At 42.6% G+C, this 23,757-nt stretch overlaps 1 protein-coding gene and 1 non-coding gene across 21 annotated transcripts in view; one reads left to right on the top strand and one right to left on the bottom strand.

Moving 5' to 3' along the window:
- Nucleotides 1-2,887: 2,887 nt before the first annotated feature.
- LOC112204694 (small nucleolar RNA U13) lies at nucleotides 2,888-2,987 on the bottom strand. The gene has a single exon (XR_002938361.3). It is a non-coding gene; the product is annotated as a small nucleolar RNA U13 (small nucleolar RNA).
- Nucleotides 2,988-10,078: 7,091 nt separating this feature from the next.
- Nucleotides 10,079-23,757, top strand: part of ABI1 (abl interactor 1) — a 111,477-nt gene continuing 97,798 nt past the window's right edge. For 17 of the 20 annotated variants that reach the window (XM_009458112.5, XM_001159314.6, XM_009458109.5 and 14 more), the window contains exon 1: nucleotides 10,096-10,429. In XM_009458112.5, coding sequence (XP_009456387.2) covers nucleotides 10,313-10,429 — 117 coding nt within the window. In that variant the 5' untranslated portion in view covers nucleotides 10,096-10,312. Of the gene's footprint in view, nucleotides 10,430-23,757 lie in introns of all 20 variants that reach the window. The other 3 variants (XM_001159212.6, XM_009458111.5, XM_001159466.6) reach the window with 3 other exon arrangements.

Here is a 23,757-nt window from a genome sequence, read left to right as displayed (position 1 = left end):
AGAAAAGACAGTGCAATGTGGCTTGGCTGCTCTGGCCTGGACATCAGTGCTGGAGATCATGGATGTGTAGCTTGTCCCATATGATTACTTTAGGCACTCTGTCAACATCAGCTGCTAAATTCTAAGGTTCTTTTTCCTGCCCTGGTCTCCAGTTGTAAAGTCCCTGTAACAAGCAGCTTTTATATTCTGACCCCAGGTCTTCTTTGGAATTTCAGTTCTCTTAGCTTTTCCACGTGCCCCATGGAGGCTTGTGTGAACTTTTGATTTTTTACAAAGATCTGCAGTTATTAGGGAATGCAGGCACTATCTTGGGCCCATTTGCCTAGAAACCTCCTCAACCATTTCAAAATTAGCACTTGGATGCAGTCATGTGTCTCTCGCCTTTACTGAATGGAGAGTGTTTTCAAAGGGGCTTTTGATTTCTTGGATTATGCACCTAGAAGTCAGGAGAAAGCACCCCTAGACTGAGTCCCAAAAACTTATTTGGACGTTTCTTCCCAGAACGTGAACCTAAACCTTCCCCTCCCCCTTTCTTTCTTTTCTTTTCTTTTCTTTTTTTTTTTTTTTTTTGAGATGGAGTCTTGTTCTGTCGCCCAGGCTGGAGTGCAGTGGTGCAATCTCTGCTCACCACAACCTCTGCCTCCTGGGTTCGACCGATTCTCCTGCCTGAGCCTCTCAAGTAGCTGGGACTACAGGCCCTCAACACCACGTCCACCTAATTTTTGTAATTTTAGTAGAGACAGGGTTTCACCACTTTGGCCAGGGTGGTCTGGAACTCCTGACCTCAGATGATCCACCCGCCTCGGCCTCCGAAAGTGCTGGCATGAGCCACCGCGCCCAGCCTTTTCCCCCTTTACGGCTTTTCTTTCTCCTCCTTCCCTGAGTCTTGGGCTCTCTAATTCCTTTTCATGATTTGGATCTTCTCTATACACAGCTTTATAATAAAACTCAATTTCCCAACATCTAAGCCTTGCTTTTGATATATGAAAGGATGCTTTTAAAATTCTGAAATCCTTTTCTTATAATAAAGTCTGACTTGCCAGGCCATTTTCTCATGACTGGTTTTAAGATCCTGGTTTGCTTTATAAAATCTGAAAATTGACTTTTTCATCCTATTTTCCATTTGTGACCTAACAGTCCACATTCTCTCCAGAGCAAATGGTTGCCTCAGAATAAAAAAAAAAAAAGATCAAAAATCTCATTCCATCACTAGGAAAAGAAAAGCATATTAATATATTTTTAAAACGATTACTAGAGCTACTTCCTGAAAGCTGGTGAAGCACTCTTGTGCTAATTTTAAAAGGGAACCTCTTCCTCTGAGTGAATGCAGCCCACACCAGAGCTTTCAGCTTGGGGCACCAAGCTCAGATCCTACTTAATCCTCAGCCAAGTGTGCTGCGTGTGAGTAACCCGCATAACCACACATGGTAGTCCTGGATAGCGCCCAGGTAACACGTATATGTATTGCACAATTTTCCTCAGTAGACACCTGACACTGTTGTTTTCTTGATTATCTATTCTCTCCGGAAACTTCCCACGCCAACCTCAGGGTGGTTCAAATAGTTTCGCTGCTGCTGTTTGAACATGCCCCTACTGCCAAAGGTGATAAGTGGAAAGAAGATGAAATTCAAGCTGATGGCTGGGCATAGTGGCTCATGCCTGTAATCCCAGAAATTTGGGAGGCTGAGGCAAGAGCATCACTTGAGCCCAGGAGTTCAAGACCAGCCTGGGCAACAGAGCGAGGCCTCATTTCTTAACAACAACAACAAAATCAGGCATGGTGATGTGAGCCTGTAGTCCCAGCTACTTGGAAGGCTGAGATGGGAGGTTGAGGCTGCAGTACGCCACAGTGAGCTGTGACCATGCCACTGCACTCTAGCCTAAGCAACAGAGAGACACCCTGTCTCAAAAGAAAGAGGAAGAAGGAGGAGGAGGAGGAGGATGAGGAGTAGGAGGAGGAGGAGTAGGAGAAGGAGGAAGAGGCAGTGGTGGCGGTGGCGGCTGGGGGCCTTGGCTCCCGCCTTTATCCCAGCACTTTGGGAGGCCGACGTGGGCAGATCACAAGGTCAGGAGTTCGAGATCAGCCTCGCCAACATAGTGAAACCCCGTCTCTACTAAAAATACAAAAATGAACCAGGCATGGTGGCACGTGCCTGTAGTCCCAGCTACTCGGGAGGCTGAGGCAGGAGAATCACTTGAACCTGGGAGGTGGAGGTTGTAGTGAGCCCAGATCCGGCCACCGCACTCCAGCCTGGGCAACAGAGCGAGGCTCCGTCTCAAAAAAATAAATAAAATAAAAATAAACTAAAAAAAGAAATTTAACTTGGACTAATCAGATTTTCTTTTTGCGAGATATGGGTTTGAAATGGAAGGATTTCAATCTCAGATTGGGCTTCTTGAATGCAGTAGAAGGGAAAACTTGGGATTTGAATTTACACGCTCTCCACCACTTAGAAAAGGCAGTGAAGAAAACCTTTAGGCAAAGAAACAAGACGTTTATTGAGAATGCTGCCAGGTTCCTGCTGTCCTTCCAAAGGATTCATTCTAGTACTTTCTTAGGACTGATTACTGACTGCATTTCTATTTTTGAGTTCTGTAAGCCTGAATTTTTATAATAAAATTTTTTTCTCCCACCCTCAACTGATGCTAGCTTGAGTCATTTTCTGTAACTTCCAACGAAAGAAACACTAACTTTATGTGGATTGTCATTTGTCTCTAGAGCTGTTTTTTCAGAGACTAGGTCTTGCACTGTTGCCCAGGCTGGAGTGCAGTGATATTCACAAGTTCAGTCATTTCCCACAGCAGCCCGAACTCCTGGGCTCAGGTGGTCCTCTTGGCTCAGTCTCCTGAGTAGCTGGGACTACATTGAACTTTTATTTTCCCCCCACATCAGATGGGTAATATGCCAACATCCTAACAAGGTTTGATGGAGGCACATCTTACACATAGTGTGAAAACCCAATCATGCTTATGAACTATGAAAGGATCAGAATTTTAAATGTGTTTTGTGTTTAGTTTTATCAGAGTTCAGTCAGGAAACAAAAATTACTATAGATATTTCAGGCAGTGGGGGATTTAAAAAACCATTGGAAAAGTTTGAGGCTCAAAGCTCAGGGAAGACCATCACTAGCTCCCAGTTCACCACTAGGCTCAGAGAATGAGGTACTTGTTATACCTGGCCAGGTTAATTGCTCCAGAAACTGCTCTGTTACAAATGCTTACAATATCTTACTGAAGTTCAAAAGGGAGGTGGAGGAGGAGATGTTGGAGGAGATGTTGGTTCAGCAGCTTCCAAAATTAACAAGAGATTTACTCATCTAAAAACCATACTGGCCGGGCACAGCGGCTCATGCTTGTAATCCCAGTGTCTTGGGAGGCTGAGGTGGGCAGATCACTAGGTCAGGACCTCAAGACCAGCCTGGCCAACATGGTGAAACCCCATCTCTACTAAAAATACAAAAAATTAGCTGGACGTGGTGGCAGTCACCTGTAATCCCAGCTACTTGGGTGGCTGAGGTAGGAGCATCGCTTGAACCTGGGAGGTGGAGTTTGCAGTGAGCCAAGACCATGCCACTGCACTCCAGCCTGGACAACAGAGCAAGACTCCATCTCAAAAACAAAAACAAAAACAAAAACAAAAAACCACAGCTGGGCACGGTGACTCATGCCTGTAATCCCAGCACTTTGGGAGGCCGAGGTGGGTGGATCACTTGAGATCAGGAGTTTGAGACCAGCCTGGCCAACATGGTGAAACCCCGTCTCTACCAAAAAATACAAAAACTAGCTGGTCGTGGTGGCATGTGGCTGGAATCCCAGCTACTTGGGAGGCTGAGTCATGAGATTCACTTGAACTCGGGAGGTGGAGGTTGCAGTGAGCCAAGATCACGCCACTGCCCTCCAGCCTGGGCAACAGAGCAAGGCTCTGTCTCACCAAAAAAAAAAAAAAAAAAAAAAAGAAAAAAAAAAAGAAAAAGAAGCAAGGAGAGGAAATAATTGAGAGTTGTTGTAAAACCCTAGAATGTCAGTCAACTTACTGCTATGGACTGAATTGTGTCCATTCGAAATTCACATGTGGAAGTCCTAACCCCCAGTACCTTTAAAGATATGACTAAGATAAGGTCTTTAGGGTGGGGCCCTAATTCAATATAAGTGGTGTCCCTATAAGAAGAAGAAGAGACACCAAATATGTGGGTGCAGGTGAGGGCACAGCAAGAAGGCAACTATCTACAAGCCAAGAAGAGAGACTTCAGGGAAACCAACCCTACCAACTTCTTGATCTTAGGCCTCCAGCCTCCAAAGCTGTGTGAAATAAATTTCTGTTGTTTAAGCCACCCAGTCTGTGATATTTTGTTATGGCAGCCCTAGTAGAGTAATATACTCCTCCCTACCCTGTTTTCACGGAGGAGGTGGTCATGTCACATAGTGGTGGTGGTGGTTGTGGCAGGTGCATGGGGTGGCAGGGGTTGGGGAGGCAGGCAGGTTTAGGGGGAAAACCTTGATTGCCTGACCCCTGGTTTCTTTCCACTAGTTCTCACTGCTGCTCTACATTCTTGTCTGTGGACCACTCACTTCCAATGTAATGTCCTAGGATGCCATATCGTGAATTAACTTTGCAGGATTCTGAAGTTCTCTCAGTATGTGGTGTGCTAGATAATAAGATCAGCAATTATGTACCAAAATAATCCAAATTATGATTTTGCCTGGAACATCTCTTAATTCTTCCGAAATGAGTCTTTATGATCGTCAGTGATCTGCTATTTCTGAGTGAGATACATGAAATTTCAATTTCTCTTCATGCATATGTGCCGAATTTTCAGTTACACACAGTTTTTCATGACCAAATTGATTAGTCTGACTAGACATCCATGAAATGAAATGTGCAAGGTCTGATTTAGCCCTAGGAATACATCATTAGGTTACAGCCACTGTTTTTCCTTATTCTGTTGGGATTTCTTTGAAAGGCATTTCATTATAATTTATTTGCACAAAATCCACAGAAAAATACTAACTCAATGAAGAATATAATAGGTGCACATTATGGGAGAGAAGTTAGACTTAAAAAGTTAGCATGATGCCCTTAATTCAGTGTCACAGTGTCTACCTGCAATTCTTTTTTTTTTTTTTTTGAGATGGAGTCTCGCTCTTGTTGCCCAGGCTAGAGTGCAATGGCGTGATCTCAGCTCACTGCAACCTCCGTCTCCCAGTTCAAGTGATTCTCTTGCCTCAGCCTCCTGAGTAGCTGGGATTACAGGCACCTGGCACCATGCCCGGCTAATTTTTGTATTTTTAGTAGAGACAGGGTTTCACCATGTTGGCCAGGCTGGTCTCAACTTCCTGACCTCAGGTGATCCGCCTGCCTTGGCCTCCCAAAGTGCTGGGATTACAGGCGTGAGCCACCGCACCCAGCCCTACCTGCAATTCTTAATGTTAACTCTTGAACTTTCACTCACTTATACTTTTCATCATACATCAAATACAACAAAAATACGTAGTTTTTCCCTTTTTATTATTCGAAGCAAGGAATTGTTTCCCTGCTTGCATTTTCTTTGTCCAGTTTCATTGAGATATACTTTATTTATTTATTCTGAGACAGGATCTTGCTTTGTCACCCAGACTTGAGTGAAGGGTCACCATCATAGCTCACTGCAACCTCAGCCTCCTGGGCTTCTCCTGCTTTAGCCTTCCGAATAGCTAGGGATGCCACCATGCCCGGCTCAGAGGTATAATTTAGTTGCAATAAAAGGCACAGATTTTTTTTTTTTTTTTTTTTAGATGGAGTCTCACTCTGTAGTCCAGGCTGGAGTCCAGTGGCATGATCTTGGCTCACTGCAACCTCCGCCTCCCAGGTTCAAGTGATTCTCTTGCCTCAGCCACCTGAGTAGCTGGGATTACAGGTGTGCGCCACCACACCCGGCTAATTTTTGTATTTTTAATAGAGACGGGGTTTCACCACATTGGCCGGGCTGGTCTTGAACTCATGACTTCATGTGACCCACATGCCTGGGCCTCCCAAAGTGCTGGGATTACCAGCATGAGCCACCACGCCTGGCAAAAGGCACAGATTTTAAGTGTGCAATTCAATGTGATTTGACAAATGTATGTAGTTATGTAGCCCCCAGTACAGTGATGATATTGAACATTTCCTTTACCTCTAAAAGTTCACTTGCATCCCTTTGGTGTCACCCCACCACTACTCCAGCCTTTGGCAAAGTCTGATCTGATTTCTATCACTGTAATTTTGCCTTTTCTAAAATTTCTTAGAAGAGGAATCATACAGTAGTTTCTTTTTTAATTTTATTTTTTAGTTTTATTTTTTTCTGAGACAGAGTTTTGCTCTCGTTTCCCAGGCTGGAGTGCAACGGCTCAATCTTGGCTCACCACAACCTCCACCTCGTGTGTTCAAGCAATTCTCCTGCCTCAGCCTCCCAAGTAGCTGGGACTACAGGTGCGTGCCACCACACCCAGCTAATTTTGTGTTTTTAGTAGAGACAGGGTTTCTCCATGTTGGTCAGGCTGGTCATGAACTCCCAACCTCAGGTGATCTGCCCGCCTCAGCCTCCCGAAGTGCTGGGATTACAGGTGTGAGCCACCGTGCCGTTTTTTTTTTGTTTGCTTGCTTGCTTTTTTTGAGATAAGAATCTCCCTCTGTCCCCCAGGCTGGACTGCAGTGGCGTGATCTCAGCTCACTGCAACCTCTGCCTCTTGGGTTCAAGCAATTCTCCTGCCTCAGCTGCCTAAGTACCACGCCCGGCTAATTTTTGTATTTTATTTTTAGTAGAGATAGGGTTTCCCCGTGTTGGCCAGGCTGGTGTCGAACTTCTGGCCTCAAGTGGTCGGCCCACATTGACCTCCCAAAGTGCTGGGATTACAGATATGAGCCACTGTGCCCAGTCCGTGCCTGGCTACTTGAAAAAAATATACATTTTGTAGAGAGAGCCTGTTGCTCAGACTGGTCTCAAACTCCTAGGCTCAAGTGATCCTCCTGGTTCAGCCTCCCAAAATGCTGGGATTACAGGTGTGAGCCACTGTGCCCAGCCTTTTGGCTTGTTTTAAAAAACTGGTTTGTCATCTTATTACTGAACTGTAAGAGTTGTTTATATATTAGGGTACAACTCCTTTATCAAGATATTTGTTTTGCAGATATTTTCTCCCAGGTTTTGGTTTTCCTTGTCTTCCTTCTTTCTTTTTCTCCTCCTCCTCCTCCCCCCGCTCCCTCTCTCCCTCCTCCTTCTTCTTTTCTCCTCCTCCTCCTTCTTCTCCCTTCTCCTCCTTCTCCTTTTTCTTCCTCCTCCTCCACCCCCTCCTCTTCCACCCCTTTCTCCTCCCCTTCCTCTTACTCCTGTTCCTCCTGCTCCTGTTCCTCCTCACCTTTAAGGCATGAGGGATAAGTTCTTTTAGTGAACTTTACATGAGCCACAAATATTTGTACAAGTTTGCACTGTCCACTGGATTTTGGAAAGATCACTGTATTAGTCCATTCTAGCACTGCTATAAAGAACTATCTGAGACTGGGTAATTCATAAAGAAAAGAGGTTTAATTGGTTCCTGGCTCTGAAGGCTGTACCAGAAGCATAGCTGCTTCTGCTTCTGGGAGGCTTCAGGAAGCTTCCAAAATGGCAGGAAGGCAAAGGGGAAGAGAAATGTCTCATGTGGCAGGAGGGGAGCAGGAGGCAGGCGGGGAGGTGTCATATACATTTATTTCATTTTTTAGACATGGTTTCCTTCTGTCACCCAGGCTAGAGTGCAGTGCTGTGATCTTGGCTCACTGCAATCTGTGCCTTCCAGGCTCAAGCAATCCTCCTACTTCAGCCTCCCAAGTAGCTGAGTCTACAGGTGCTCACTACCACACCTGGCTAATTTTTCGTGTTTTTTGTAGAGACGGGTTTTTGCCATGTTGCTCGGGGTGGTCTGGAACTCAAGCGGGAGTAGTTCGTCATGTTGGTCTCCCATTTGGGGAGTCAAGTGGATTCTCCCACCTTGGTCTCCCAAAGTGCTGGGATTACAGGCACAAGCCACTGCACTGGGCTGTCATACACTTTTAAATGACCAGATCTCAGGAGAACTCACTCGAGATCATAAGGAGAGTTCCAACAGGATGCTGCATAACCATTCGTGAGAAATCTGCTCCGTGATCCACTCCCCCTTCCCCCAGGTCCCAACTCCAACATTAGGGATTACAATTCAACATGAGATTTGGCAGGGATGCAGATCCAAACCATATCAATCAGTAACCTAGGAAACTTGACGGCATTTTCAGTGCCCTCAGCTAAACTCCTTAACCTATCTAAGCTTAAATTTCCTTATTTGATAAGGAAGGAAAATAATGTTTATATTATCTATCTCTCAGAGTTGTGAGAAGAAATCTGACAGTACTTTTTATTTGTATTTATCATCATCATCATTATTATTCATTCATTGCTCAACTGCATGGACAGTACGTTGAAAATAGTAAATTAGTATCACCTCCCTAATCACTTCCCCAATGTTGTTGAAATGTGTCAATATTTGAATATATACAAACTGAGTGATTTCTACAGTTAAACCTCAAGTAGAGACCAAGATCAATAATACATTAAATTTTAATAACTTGGATTAAGTCGTGTTTGGGTTAACGATAAATATCAAAAGATAACTATTACACCTATTCCAGATAATAAATGTATTACTTTCCATAATATCTGGAATAGGTATAATAGTTATCTTTTGATAGAATCCTTGATGGAGAATCTGGTGGCAAGGGGAAGTTAACGCTTTTAGTAGGAAACTGAGTTTTTCCTTTCAGAGGTCGAAGAGGGAAACTGGTTCCCTGGGGCCCTGAATAAGTCCCCAGTAAAGGCAATATTCAATAAATACCTGGTGCTGGCAATTTTTAATTTGGTTGAGTGATGTTTTTACTCCTAGTTATTTTGATTCTAAATGACTTTATGGAGATACATGAACATATGGATTTTACAATGATCTTTAGTTTCCTCTTCGGCCTTTGGACAACACTTTTCATAGCTGATTATATCCGAAGCATTTAATGTTCCTGTTGAAGTGAAGAGCTTGAAATATAGGGCCTTTTGAGACTATTCCAAAGCAGGTGATAAAAACAAAACAAAACAAAAATCCAGGAGCAAAAAACGAAGGATCAGGGTGGGTGGCTCATGATTGTAATCCTAGCAGTTTGGGAGGTTGAAGCAGAAGGATTGCTTGAGGCCAGGGGTTCGAGACGAGCGAGGGCAACATAATTCGATCCCTGTCGCTATAAAAAATTAAAAAGCTCAGCCAGGTGTAGTGACCGACGCTTGTAGTCCCAGTTACTCTGGAGGCTGAGGCAGGAGGATCGCTTGACTTTAGGAGGTCTAGGCTGCAGAGACCCATGATTGTGCCCCTGTACTCCAGATTGGGTAACAGTGAGATCCTGTCTCAAACAAGCAAACAACTCCCACCCCTAAAAAAACGTGCACATGACCTTAAAAGTGTAGGAAGATTACATGATAAGGAGAGTCAGAGAAAAGAGAAATTAGGACAGGAAAGCACTACAAGCTATGTATGTTTATTTTATAATTGAGTCTTTAAGGGTACGGAGTATTCGTACTCAACTTGTACCCCCAGTGTCTAATACGCTGCTTGGTAAACAGCTGGCAATCAAGAAATGTTTGCTAAATTTTAAATGAATTGATGGGGGCGGAACTTCAGAAAGTAAAGCCTGACTCGCGTTATTTCTAAGAAGGCAGAGGAAGTAAAAATCTAGTTTTCCGTACTCTGTCCCCTTTTTAATCCTTCTCTGAATGGGTGTCCCTGATTCACTGACATTTCCTAATTAACCAAGTTCTGCCAAGTTTCACATGAAACTTGGGGAACCGATTTCATTCCCCCAGAATCACCCTGTGGCGCCACCTTCCGCAGCTGTGAGGAAACTCCGGACTTCCCCCCAACACCGCCCCCTCCCTCCACCCTCGGTCTCCGCTTTCTGCGCTCTGCCGCGTTGGTTTTCGGAGGTGTCTGGGCGCATGCGCTTTGGACGGGCAGCCTAGCCTAGGAGAGACTACAATTCCCAGAAGACAGTGCGAAAGAAAAAAAAATCCCGCGGTCCGTGGGGGTGGGAGAAATAAACGCTCGCGAGAGAACGAGGTTCAGGCGGCTGCACGAAGTGGGTGGAGGGGGGCCGGAGAGAGTGAGGAGGAAGGGGAGGAGGTGCCGTCCCACAATACCAGGCGGGAGGGCGGGTAGGCGGTTTGTATCCGGGCTGTGAGGTGCTCGGAGCCTCGGCGGACCTTGCTGCCTCTGTCTCTTTAACGCGAGAGGAAGCGATGCAGAGGGGTGGAAAATGGCAGAGCTGCAGATGTTACTAGAGGAGGAGATCCCGTCTGGCAAGAGGGCGCTGATCGAGAGTTACCAGAACCTGACTCGGGTGGCAGACTACTGTGAAAACAACTACATACAGGTGAGGCGCTCTGGCGGCCGGCGGGCGCTGGCGGGGTCGAGGACCCGCCGGAGTGACCAGCCCACTGGGCGGGGTGGGGAACTGCCCTGACCTCAGCGGCTGCCACCAACCCGAGCCCCTACCGCAGCCCCAACCCCAGCCCCAACCGGGGACAGAGCGAGTGGCCGGGCTGAGGGAGTCGGGCTGCGATACAGGAAGTGGCTGTGGTGGTGGAAACCGATAGAAGGGGAGAGAGAAAATGGGCGAGGGAGCCGGGAGCCCGCCGCTGCCGCAGCCCGGCGCCCCCCTCGCGTCCGCTTCCCCCAGGGCCCGGCCACCGGGGTCGCGCGCCCCCCAGGTAGCCTCCAGTCCGCAGGGCTGGCGTCCCGGAATACCCCCGAGCTGCCGCCGCGCCGCCTCTCTGCGCCCGGAGAGGAGGTCCAGGACGGGAGAGGGGAGAGGAGAGGGCAGGGACGAGGCTGAAGCCGCAGAAGGGAGAGGACCAGCGGGGTGTGTGTTGTGTGTCGGCGGAGGGTGGGGTGGGGGCGATTATGTCAGTTTCAGCCCCCAGAGGGTGTGTCTTTTATTTATTTATTTATTTTTAAAAAAATTTGTCATGAGTCACATTACACCGACCTCCCGGAGGAGAGGAGGAAGCGGGTGTGGGGAGTGAGGGAGGGCGTTTGAGAGAAGTTCATCTTAAAATTCCCTTAATTGAGGGTTTGTAAATCTGTCTGCTTGTCCATTTTCAAGTCGGGTTTTTTTATTTTTTTTCCCCCTCTCATCGTTTTCACTTCCGCCCCACCATAATGTATTCTAAGAGGTTGTTAGGGCTGCTATCATTAATTGTCAAACACGAATTGTTCTTAACTCCTTGGAAAAACGGCTTACCCTCCCTTCTCCCAAAAGTTCTTGAGCTGTAGGCTTCATAAGTAACTTAAAATAGACTGGTGTCATCGCCGGTTGCTTATTTTCTGAGGTTTCTCTCTTAACAAGCTAAGTAAATGTATAGTATGTGAATCCAAATACAGAAACGAACAGAGGTAGCCTCTGAACTACAACGTAAAAATATCTGTTACTGGAAATTAGAAAACTCTTGGGACTTTGTGACAGATGCTTGTTTGTTCGTTTCTCTTTGGATGATTGGAAGTGAATTGTGTGTGGTAGTTTGTTTTGAAGATCTTTAACTATGTAAACCAACAGTTTGCGCTAGAAACAAAGTAGCACAGTCCTTTGTATAAATATAAAGGCACCAGGAATGCTCTTGCTTTTGGTAAGGCAAGGCCAAAACGTGCTTTGGAAGGTTAGGGTTATTGCAATTCAGAACTAAATTGTTTATAGAAATGTCTCCCATGTGATTATAATTTTTAAGAACCGATGTTTCTGTGTTGGCAAATGCTTCCCCTCTTTATTTTTAGAGGGAGATGCTGTTTTCAGAATGTTTTGAATATTTCTCAGTTTTCATGTTAGTAACATTGTATCTTCAGTAGCACTACTCGGAATTTATCTTCACAATTTTTTTTTCAAGCTTTTACTTTAGGAATTCTCCTGATAAGTGAACTTGTTGAATGCCTGCCACATCTACTGTATCACTTTGTGCAAACTTTATATTTAGCCCTTCGAAAAACTTTTTAAAATCTAGTAGAGATGTGGATATGGTTTGCAAATATAAAAGTGATCTCGTAGTTTATTGATATTAAAAATAGGCAACTTTTATTCAACTTAACATGAAAAGCCTTGAAATTGAGGAGAACCTTAATTTGCTGAAAGTTTTAAAGATTTTTGAGAGCCAAAAGGAGAGCACAGTAAGTTTAATTTCTCCCTTTCCAGAAAAGTTATGTGTTCTCTGTAGAAGTCAGTAGATAAGTGCTTCATACAGGGGTGGCTCCTTTTTGTTTTGCATGTTGGGAAATCTGACAAGTATATAGTGTGGTAACTATGTGTTGGCAACTGTTAGTAACTGTAAACGTGTTTTAACCTGTCTGTGTACTATTACTTTTTCAGGTAGTTGTATGTTGTAATGCTTTTTTTTTACCCCTCTCTGACCCCTTTCCTTTACTCCTCTTGCTACAATCATGTAACTTTGAAGCACTTTAAAACTTCATTGCTAATATCTCTAAGTCATGTTATTTTTCATACAGTCTCTCACTTTATAAAATGTTAGTGCCACGGTGCACGAATAGAGCCACAGTCAGTGGCCCCGTTTTTTGTTTTTGTTTTTTTTTCTTTTTTTGTGGGGGCGGGGTGGGGTATAATCCTAAATCTGACACCAGTGAGGTGTTTTGTTCATATTGGAAAAAAAAAAAAAAAGAATTCACGCAAAGCAATGATTATCTAAATACCTTAGTAGCCTTTATATGTTGGGCTGCATGATCCAGGCCACTAGTTGCCTCCCTAAGGGACTCAGGGTCAGGCTCAGAAAGTGATGTGGAAGTTGATGTGGTAGGTGGTGCTGCTGACTTTGGTGCTAAGAATGGGGAATGAATAATGTTAGAAATATCCATTAGGGTGTCTGTTGAGGTCTTTCTGTATCCTTCCTGTGACCTGATTGGGTTATTTATAACTAATACTCTTCCTAAATATATATCTCTTCTCAGTGAAAGTATGCAGTTCACGTGTGCTTTGAGAATTTTTAAATAAGGTGAGCTAAGTTATTGCTTGGGTGATTTTTGTTCTGAGATTCACTTTTCATTTCGTTTTTCTACAGTTTGAAAGTGCAGTCCAGTTTAGCTAAGGTGTGTAGCTGAGAAACTCTTTTGGCTGTGGTGCATTTAAGTTCTTGCGGCAGTTTATTAGTTCTTTGGTTCTGTTGACTTTTAACTAGTAGGTTGTATTATTAATAGCAAAACATCTGAAAAGATTCTACTACATTAAAAAGGACAGTTTTTTTTCTTTCTTTCTTTTTTTTTTTTTGAGACAGAGACTTGCTCTGTCACCCAGGCTGGAGTGCAGTGGTGTGTGAACACCATTCACTGCAGCCTTGACCTCCTGGGCTCAAGCAATCCTCCCACCTCAGCCTCCCATGTAGCTGAGACCACAGGTATATGCAAGGACAGGGTTATTAACAGTTGCCATGGGGTAAATAATACTAAAAATAGAAAGTTTTTTGTTTTTTTTTTTTTTGAAACACAGTCTTGCTCTGTTGCTCAGGCTGGAGTGCAGTGATGCCATCATGGCTTACTGCAGCCTCAACCTCCTGGGCTCTGGAGATCCTCCCACCTCAGCCCCCCCAGGTAGCTGGGACTACAGGTGCGCACCACCACTCCCAGCTAATTTCTGTATTTGTTTTGTAGAGATGGGGTTTTGCCATGTTGCCTAGGCTGGTCTCAAACTCCTGGGCTCAAGCAGTCTGCCTGCCTTGGCCTCCCAGTGTGCCAGTATTACAGACATAGGCCACTGCACCTTGCCAGAAAGTGTTTTTTTTTTTTTTTTTTTTGAGATGGAGTCTCGCTCTATTGCCTGGCCTGGAGTGCAATGGTGCGATCTTGGCTCACTGCAACCTCCACCTCCTGGGTTCAAGCGATTCTCCTGCCTCAGCCTCTCAAGTAGCTGGGATTATAGGTGCTTACCACCACGCTTGGCTAATTTTTTGTGTTTTTAGCAGAAGCAGGGTTTCATCATGTTGGCCAGGCTGGTCTTGAACTCCTGACCTTAGGTGATCTGCCCTCCTCGGCCTCCCAAAGTGTTGGGATTATAGGTGTGAGCCACCATGCCTGGCTGAAAGTGTTTTTATATAGTCATTTATGTAGACATACAGAAGAGACTTTTCCATATTCCTTTAATATGACCAGATTGAATTTTTCATGCCAAGGACAGTGCTTAATTTGAACACACATGTTTAGCCAGTTCTCTGTGCTCTACCTTAGAGTTAGTTCATACTGCCTTTGTTATGGGAACTATTCTGGGAAATAGGAAGGAAAGCCGAGTGAAAAGGAGTAGAAACTGCTTAAGAAGGTTTGTCAGGATGCAGATTGGTAGGTTGGGGGTAAGGACAGAAAAGTCTTCATACAACTTAACTTTAAAATTTAATTTTATTTTTTGTCTGGATTTCTACCAGGAGCTTTATTTGGGTTAACAAGTATGTTCTAAAGCCTAGGAGTATGAAGGGGATATCATCCCAGTATGTTACTGTGAGCTACTCACTTCAGCTTGCTTTCCTCCTCCTGTGACATTTGCTTCATTAGCACATTTGATCTCAGAAGGTGGGTAATTTTTGAGCAGGATCCGTTTGAAGTAGGTAAAAGCTAACATTTCTGATACTGTACACTTTATGCTAGTTTACAAACTGTGTCAGTTTTTTTTTTTTTTTTTTTTTTTTTGAGTAACAGATGGACAGTTAGAGGTTCCGAGGTATTAAATACCCAACCTAAAGTTCAGTAGCTTGTATGAGGTGGGGCCTGGAATCAAACCCAGATTTTCTCGATTCCAAATCCCAAATTCCATCTAATTAATCCTGAATGGGTTTTTTTTTTTTTCTTTAGACAGAGCCTTACTCTGTCACCCAGGCTGGAGTGCAGTGGCATGATCTCAGCTCGCTGCAACCTCCAAGCAATTCTCCTGCCTCAGCCTCCTGAGTAGCTGGGAATACAGGTGCATGCCACTGCACCCAGCTAATTTTTGCATTTTTAGTAGAGACAGGGTCTCACCATGTTGGCCAGGCTGATCTCAAACTCCTGGCCTCAGGTGATCCACTGTCCTCAGTCTCCCATGGAGTTGGGATTACAGGTGTGAGCCACCATGCCCAACCCAGAATGGGGTTCTTTTTTTTTTTTTTGAGATGGAGTCTTGCTCTGTCGCCCAGGCTGGAGTGCGGTGGCACGATCTCAGCTCACTGCAATCTCCGCCTCCTGGGTTCAAGTGATTTTCCTGCCCCAGTCTCCCTAGTAGTTGAGATTACAGGTGCCCACCACCATGCCTGGCTAATTTTTGTATTTTTAGTAGAGACGGAGTTTCACCATGTTGGCCAGGCTGGTCTCAAACTCCTGACCTCGGGTGATCCACCCGCCTTGGCCTCCCAAAGTGCTGGGATTACAGGTGTGAGCCACCGCACCCGGCCCTAAACAGGGTTCTTATGGCAACATAGGGGATAAAAACAATGTGCGCAGAGGGTAATAGAGAAGGGTAGAGGGTAATATAATTGCCTCTATTTATTGAATACGTACTCCATTGCAGTCTCTGCTGGTTGGTTTTGTATTATCTTTAATCCTTACAAACTCGCCACGACAGACAGTGCTGTCTTACATATGAGGAAATTAGGACTCATAAAAGTTAAGTTTTGTTTAGTCATAGAGTTAGTAATTGGCAGTCAGGACTTCCTTCTGACTCTGGCAGACTCCATAGGCTGTGCTCTTTTCATATCATACTGTTTTCACATGAAAGAATCTAGAACTCAAAACTGGTTCAGGAATACCGTGGAATAAACAGAATAGACTGGTATTGGGCAAGCCTGGGAACCTAACAACTCTTTACCATTGTTTCCAGGTTGTGAATATAAGAAGAGATATGTTTGTAATTTAGGGACTTGCCTATATCACCAAAAGATGGTAACTTTGGCATTTGAAGTGTTCAACTACAGGTTTAGTATCCTTTATTCAAAATGCTTGGGACCAGAAATGTTTCAGATTTTTTTTTGAATTTTGGAATGTTTGCATTATATACTTACTGGTTGAGCCTCCCTAATCTGAAAATCTGAAATCCAGAATAGTCTAATGAGCATTTTTTTTTAGTGTCATGTTGATGCTCAAGAAGTTTTGGGTTTTGGATTTCCAGATTAGGGATACTGAACCTGTATAGGAATTACAGGCTAGCTTTTCACTGAGCTCCCTGGATCCTTTTTTCTTTTCCTGCATCCTTGCCTGTCTTTTTTCTATTGTTAGTCTGTGTTGCAATTGTGCTAAGAAATTTTGAAGAAGCATTTGTAGAGATTAACAAAAAATATGTGGAAATATTCTGGGTAGATGTGATTTCTATACAAACCAGGTTTGGGGAAAAACAGTCAAAGTGATTCAGGAGATGAGGATAGACTGGAATGGTTAGAATTCTTAGAATTGCACTTTGAAGTGTGAGTAAAACAGTGACTAGCAAAGTTAGAGATGTAGGTTGGAAATGTAAATGTATTTAACAGAAGGTTAGATAATTTTATGGAAGATCCTCAGTTAATTGTTAAATTGACCCATACCATGTCATTACATGTTTATTCATGCTGTTGTGTCAAGGTGATACAGGGCTGGGTAGAGCAGGATCTGACCTAGCATATCAGTTCTTTTTTTTTCTTTTCTTTCCTTTTTTTTTTTCTTCTTTCACACCAAGTCTGTGAACCCAGCATATCAGTTCTTATGAAAGTCCATATCACATATATCAGTTCTTGCTAATACTCTCAAGGTGAATACTGCATATTTTTAGGACTATATAATATTTGCAAATTTGTATTAAAACTAATGTCTTCTCTTTTTTCTTTTGTAGCTTTAATACTAATAACAGCTTTATATGTAGTACTTCTGACTAGTCCTGGTCTGTTTAGAACCTCAATTTTAGCATGCTTCTGTCTTTTGGAGAGTTTTCTTAGAAAATTATTGAAATAATCCGTTAGGATACTTTCAAATTTTTCTTGTGTGCTTCTGCTTTCTCCAGTTGATTCTGATAGCTCAGGAATGCTAATAGTCCTTGTGGAAAGGAGATATTTAGGCAATTGGGGATCTGCTGTGTGACCATTTACACTAACCTTATTTATATTCAGTGAAATTATGTCCTAAGAATTAAGACAGTTAACAGTCAAAAATATGTTAGCCAGAAAGGAAGAGTGTTCATATTGGGACAAGAGGTTGGATCAAACTCTAGGATATTGTGCAGATATAAATCTATAAAACCCATGAAAATAGTGTTGGCATGAAAAGTAAGGTAAAGGCTGGGCGTGGTGGCTCACACCTGTAATCCCAGCACTTTGGGAGGATGAGGCGGGCGGATCATGAGGTCAGAAGATCGAGACCATCCCGGCTAACATGGTGAAGCCCCGTCTCTACTAAAAATACAAAAACAAAGTTAGCTGGGTGTGGTGGCGGGCATCTGTAGTCCCAGCTACCCGGGAGGCTGAGGTGGCTGAATGGCGTGAACCCGGAGGCGGAGCTTGCAGTGAGCTGAGACTGTGCCACTGAACTCCAGCCTGGCAGCCTGGGTGACAGAGCGAGACTCCGTCTCAAAAAAAAAAAAAAAAAAAAAGTAAGGTAAAATTGATAGTTAATGCTAATTTTGAAGCATTTACAAAGTTTTGATTGGGAGGTTGTATATTTTTCCTAATATCATCTTGTGTTGATTGTAATATTTATTGAAATTATGGTTTGATTGTAGAAGAAATAATAGTCAAACCCCAGAACTACAAACTTTGTAGATCTTAATATTTACTAGGACATCATGTTAGAAAAAAGGGATTTTTTTTTAAAAAAAAGGGCATCGTTGAGAAATAAGACAATAGGAAAGTAGCAGTTATTGGATTTTTTTTTTTTTTTTTTTTTTTTTTGAGACGGAGTCTCGCTCTGTCGCCCAGGCCGGAGTGCAGTGGTGTGATCTCGGCTCACTGCAAGCTCCGCCTCCCGGGTTCACGCCATCGATTTTGTTTTTAAAGGAAATAGTTGACTTGGTCATTTTAACAGTAAATATCCATCCCTTAGAATGGAGACTTGAGATTTGACTACTGTGTGTCAATCCAAATAAGTACTTTTAACTTTGGATCTACTAATTTTCTCCATTTACAAAATAAAACTTTCTCAGACATAGTTGGTAGTGAACCCGTGTTTATGAAGAAAATCTGTTAATGAGGGACCACACCCAGCTAATTTTTTGTAATTTTTGTAGAGATGGGATTTCGCCGTGTTGCCCAGGTTTGTCCTGAACTCCTGGACTCAAGTGATCCTCCTGCCTTGGCCTCCCGAAGTGTTGGGATTACAGGCGTGAGCCACCATGCCCGACCAGCAAAAACACATTTTTGAAAAACTTCAATTTACCTTTAATTCACTCATTTCCTGAATGCTTTATCATTAATTTTTATTAATAATTTCTACATTCTTTGACAAAATTGTATTTGGTACATTTTATTTTTCCTTCTATGGAAAGGCAAGTGTGGCACTTTTTCAGAACCCATGGGAAATTAATGCCCTCCACTTAAACATCAGAAATGTATATATTATATCATATAGAAAAAGATGTTTCCTACTACGTCAAATATTAGCAACTTAAGAGTTGTAACAACAGATGCTTATTTTATTTTATTTTTTTCAGACAGAGTTTCGCTCTTGTTGCCCAGGCTGGAGTATAATGGCACAATCTCTGCTCACCTCAACTTCTGCCTCCTGGGTTCAATCAATTCTCCTGCCTCGGCATCCCGAGTAGCTGGGATTACAGGGATGCGCCACCACGCCTGGCTAATTTTGTATTTTTAGTAGAGACAGGGTTTCTCCATGTTGGTCAGGCTGGTCTCGAACTCCCAACCTCAGGTGATCCACCCACCTCGGCCTCCCAAAATGTTGGGATTACAGGCGTGAGCCACCGTGCTCGGCCCAGATTCTTATTTTAATAAGGCAATATAGAGAAAAGAGTACATGGGTGCCATTTTATTTTTAATTTTTATGAGGGTTGGGGTCTCCTGTGTTCCCCAGCTGTCCTCGTAATTCTGGGGTCAAGCGATCCTCCCATGTCAGCCTCCTGAGTAGCTGGGTCTACAGACTTTCCCCCCTAAGCCCCTCCCACCATGCTCAGCTCATGGGTGTCATTTTAAAATTGATTATTACTCAAAAGTGCGCCCTCAACATAGTTAGGCAATCCCACTAGATAACCTCGCCAGTTTGTTCTTCCACTTACCACAAACTATTTTAATTTTTTTCTCCCTTTTTGAAATCTGACCCTTTCCTTTCTTGTCTTTTGGTTCATAGAGAAAATAGACTTCATCATATAAGACCTATAATTTCTTACCACTGCATCTCCAAACCTGCTATCCTCGCTCACCCTATTCTACTCCTTTTTATAATGGAAGAGAGACATTCTTCCTCCTAGCTAAAGTCCTAACTGTGGGTCACATCCTGTCCTGCCTTTTTGTAAACCTTATGCTCCTGATAAGTTTATACCTCCTCTCTTTACTGAATTTGTGCTTTCACAATTGAAACATTTCAGATCTCTGTCGTACTTGAAAACTCTTTTGACTTCATATACTCATCTAGTAACTGACCTATCTCTCCTTTATGGATTAACTAGTTTTATTACACTATTGTCAGCTAGCTGCAGTGGCTCAAGTCTGTAATCCCAGTTACTTGGGAGGTTGAGGTGGGAGGATTGCTTGAGCCCAGGAGTTTGAGATCAGCTTGGGTAACAAAGCAAGACCCTGTCTCAAAAAAAAAAAAAAAAAAAAAAAAAAATTAGCTTAGTCTGTAGTCCCAGCTACTTGGCAGACTGAGGTGGGAGGATCACTTGAGCCCAGGAGTTTGAGGCTGCAGTGAGCTCTGGTTGCGCCACTGCACTCCAGCCTGGGCAACAGTGAAACCCTGTCTTTTAAAATAAAAACAAAAAACCAAGCATCTTCCTCCATCTCCCCCTTTTCATTCACTCTTTAACCTGTTCTATTTCCACTGCTCTCTGAATGCTAATAACCTCCATGTTGCAAAATTCTTTCCCATTTTAGTTCTCATCGTGCTTTTTTTCTCTGCATCATTTTGCATGGTTGGTTTTTCCTACTTTTTTTGAGAAGTTAATCCTTTGGCTTCTCTGATAGACCTTTCTTTCATGCTTTTCCTATTACTCTCTGGCCCATTATTCTCTGTTACTATTAAGTATTAAAGTGGCTTCATTTGGGCTCTTTTCTACACATCTCACCTCAAGCTGTTTTATTTATTCCCATCTAAATCTCTAGATTAGATCTTTCTTCTGTTGAGGTTTAGATTCATATATCTAATAACCTACTTGACCCCTCTGCTTGTTTGAATCACAGGTGCCTCAGACATAAGATGCTAGCAACTGAACTCAACACCTTCCTCTAAACCTATTACTACCAACCACCCACTCACTGAAAACCTGGGCATCATTCTTTTCTTTTCTTTTTTTTTTTTTGAGACGGAGTCTCACTCTGTTGCCCAGGCTGGAGTGCAATAGCGCGGTCTTGGCTCACTGCAACCTCTGCCTCCCAGGTTCAGGCAATTCTCCTGCCTTAGCCTCTTGAGTAGTTGGGACTACAGGCATGTGCCACCACACCTGGCTAATTTTTGTATTTTTAGTAAGGACAGGGTTTCACCGTGTTGGCCAGGCTGGTCTTGAACTGCTGACCTCGTGATCTGCCTGCCTTGGCCTCCCAAAGTGCTGGGATTACAGGCGTGAGCCACCACACCTGGCCGAGAACGTTTTTTAGGCGGGTTCTATCTGTTAGCATTTACTGTACTAAAACTAAAACTGAGCAGTTTAAAACATTCATTTAAAGGGATATCTAATGTGTTTATTATTAACATAAATAATGTTTTATGAAAAATGTAACCTTAGTTTTCCAAAACAAAAATGTTTAGGGCAAGAGTAACATTATTTTACATTATTGCATCTCAGTGAAAAATAAATGGCAACAAAATTCTTATATCTGCTTCTGCAGTTAATCTGTTCATTTTGTTTTGGTTGAAGTATATGAAGGAAATCTGTCCTCACGCAGTTGTGTAGTGGAAAAAGGGGGACTGTTGTAATAGGCTGTGCACGTAATTGTGGATGATTTTCTTTGATACTACAACAAAACTTGGTAGATGGTAGTTTCTTAAAGGTTAGTTACAGTGTGGACTCTGAAACTATATCAATAAATATTTTATACTCCATTACTTTAAAATACATTGCATAGGCCATTTGGAAAATATTTTTCACTGAGTTATGCAGACCTTCTGAATGTTGACACATTTCATTATACAATGTGAAAAAATTGCAATCACTAATATTAACACAGATCTCACTAGAAGAATTTTCAAGTATTGCAAAGCTTGCAAGTTCACATTGATGGATTCAAGTTTTCCAAGATCCCAGTTTTTGCTTGAAAGCTCGAATTTTATTATTGGCAACAAATATTACCAGTTATTTTCCTTGAAGTATTAGGCTTACTTTATTCATTTTTAGGAAAATGTCTGCCAAATGCTCAAGTCTAAATAATCTTAGTTTACCTATCAGTTGTTTTTGAAGTAATAATGGTGTTCCATGAACAATTGGCTTATTCAGCTTGCAAATAAACTGCACAAGTGCTTTTTCCTAACAGGAGCCATCATACTTAGTACAGTACTTCCATTTTGTCATATACAATATTAAAAGACATTTTCTCAAGGGTCAAGATTTAATAGAATTAATAAATTTTCCTGCTTCATCAAGAACATTTTAAAGTGAAACCGGCTTTTTTAAACCTTTTTCTTTTTTTTCCTGTGGATGGTTGGCAGTAAAGAACACAATGAGTACTAGTATCGTCGGTGACATTGCCTTGATTACCTCTAAGAGGCTATTGTAATTTTATTTACCTTTGTTTTTGTACCTTCAATTCAAATGTCAACTCAGGAAAGAAAGCAAATAACATTAGTAGTATTATAAAAATAATTTTGACCTCGTGGACCCCCTGTAAAGGTCTTAGGAATCCTCAGGGGTCTGCAGAACACACTAGACAACATTTGGGATAGATGATTGGTTCAGTAGACTTAATACCTTCCTTTTGTGCTAATGGGAGTCTGAATTTTAAATATCATTGTATACTACTATGTATATTGAGCATCCCTGACTAATGTAGTTGCCATTAAAATAAAAAATGTAAAGTTTCTTATGGAAAAAGTCTTGGCCAGGCGTGGTGGCTCATGCTTGTAATCCCAGCACTTTGGGAGGCCAAGGTGAGTGGGTCACCTGAGGTCAGGAGTTCGAGACCAGCCTGGCCAACATGGTGAAATCCCATCTCTACTAAAAATACAAAAATTAGCTGGGCGTGGTGGCACATGCCTGTAATCCCAGCTACTTGGGAGACTGAGGCAGGAGAATCACTGGAACCTGGGAGGCAGAGGTTGCAGTGAGCTGAGATGGTACCATTGCACTCCAGCCTGGGTGATAGAGCGAGACTCCGTCTCAAAAAAAAAAAAAAAAGCCTCTTCTTATATTGCATACTGTGCTAATTATTTTGGTTCTTAATATTTGGGTCTTACTGCTCTGTACAATTCATCTTTCACTAGTACTGATTTTGAAACTGATTTGCTGCTAAAAGTTTCATAAATCTGTTATCTTCAAATTTCATGCCAAAAATTTAGTAATTTGTTGATATGAATTTATTTGATTCATAGGCGGTTGTTAAAATTAAATGATTTTTAGGAAGTAGTGAGAAATAATAATTTTAATTTTAAAATGATACAACAATCATTCATTTCTAATTTGAGTATGTTCCAAATTAGATGTGAAGAAATCTCTTGTTATTATCCATGGCATGTATCATTTTGGTACTAATATATTTACATCTTCTTCTTCTTCTTCTTTTTTTTTTTTTTTTTTTTTGAGACAGGGTCTTGCTCTGTTGCCCAGGTTCTGGAGTGCAGTGGCACGATTACTGTTCACTACAGCCTTGAAATCCTGGGCTCAGGTCATCCTCCCACCTCAGCCTCCCAAATAGCTGGAATTACAGGTGTGCCACCGTGCCCAGCTAATTTTTTGGGTATTTTTTTATAGAGACAGGGTTTTGGCATGTGGTCCAGTCTGGTCTTGAACTCCTGAGCTCAAGCAATCCTCCTGACTCGGCCTCCCAACGTAGCAATCCTCCTGACTTGGCCTCCCAACATGTGAGCCTCCCAGGTGTGAGCCACCAGGTCTGGCCCAACATCTTAAAAAATAAGAATAACCCAACTGAAGTGGGAGAAAAGGACAAAAAACAGAGGGTACACTTTTTGTTTTAGTTGTTTGTCTGGCATTTTCCCCCTTTTATTATATACATTTTATGTTTTCCATGAAAAAAGGCTTTGCATTTATCTTTTCCTCTGTTAAATAATATCTCTTTTAAAAGGTTTGAGAAGCCTATTTTTTTTCAGTTCCATCTTCCCTTAAAATTAATAATAATCAAATTTTGCTTGTTTTTTTTAAAGACAGGGTCTCTCTCTGTTGCTCAGGCTGTAGTACAGTGGTGCGATCTCAGCTCACTGCAGCCTCAACCTCCTGGGCTCAAGCAATCCTCCCACCTCACCTCCCAAGTAGCTGGGACTACAGGTGTGCACCACCACGCTTGGCTAATTTTTGTTATTTTTTTGTTAAGGACAGGGTTTCACCATGTTTTCCAGGCTGGTCTTGAACTCCTGGGGTCAAGGGATCTGCCTACCTTGACCTCCCAAAGAGTT

The sequence above is a fragment of the Pan troglodytes genome, chromosome 8 (assembly GCF_028858775.2).
Source record: "Pan troglodytes isolate AG18354 chromosome 8, NHGRI_mPanTro3-v2.0_pri, whole genome shotgun sequence".
Lineage (NCBI taxonomy): Eukaryota > Metazoa > Chordata > Mammalia > Primates > Hominidae > Pan > Pan troglodytes.
Note: the sequence above shows the minus strand (reverse complement) of the source record. Positions and strands in the feature narration are given on the sequence as shown.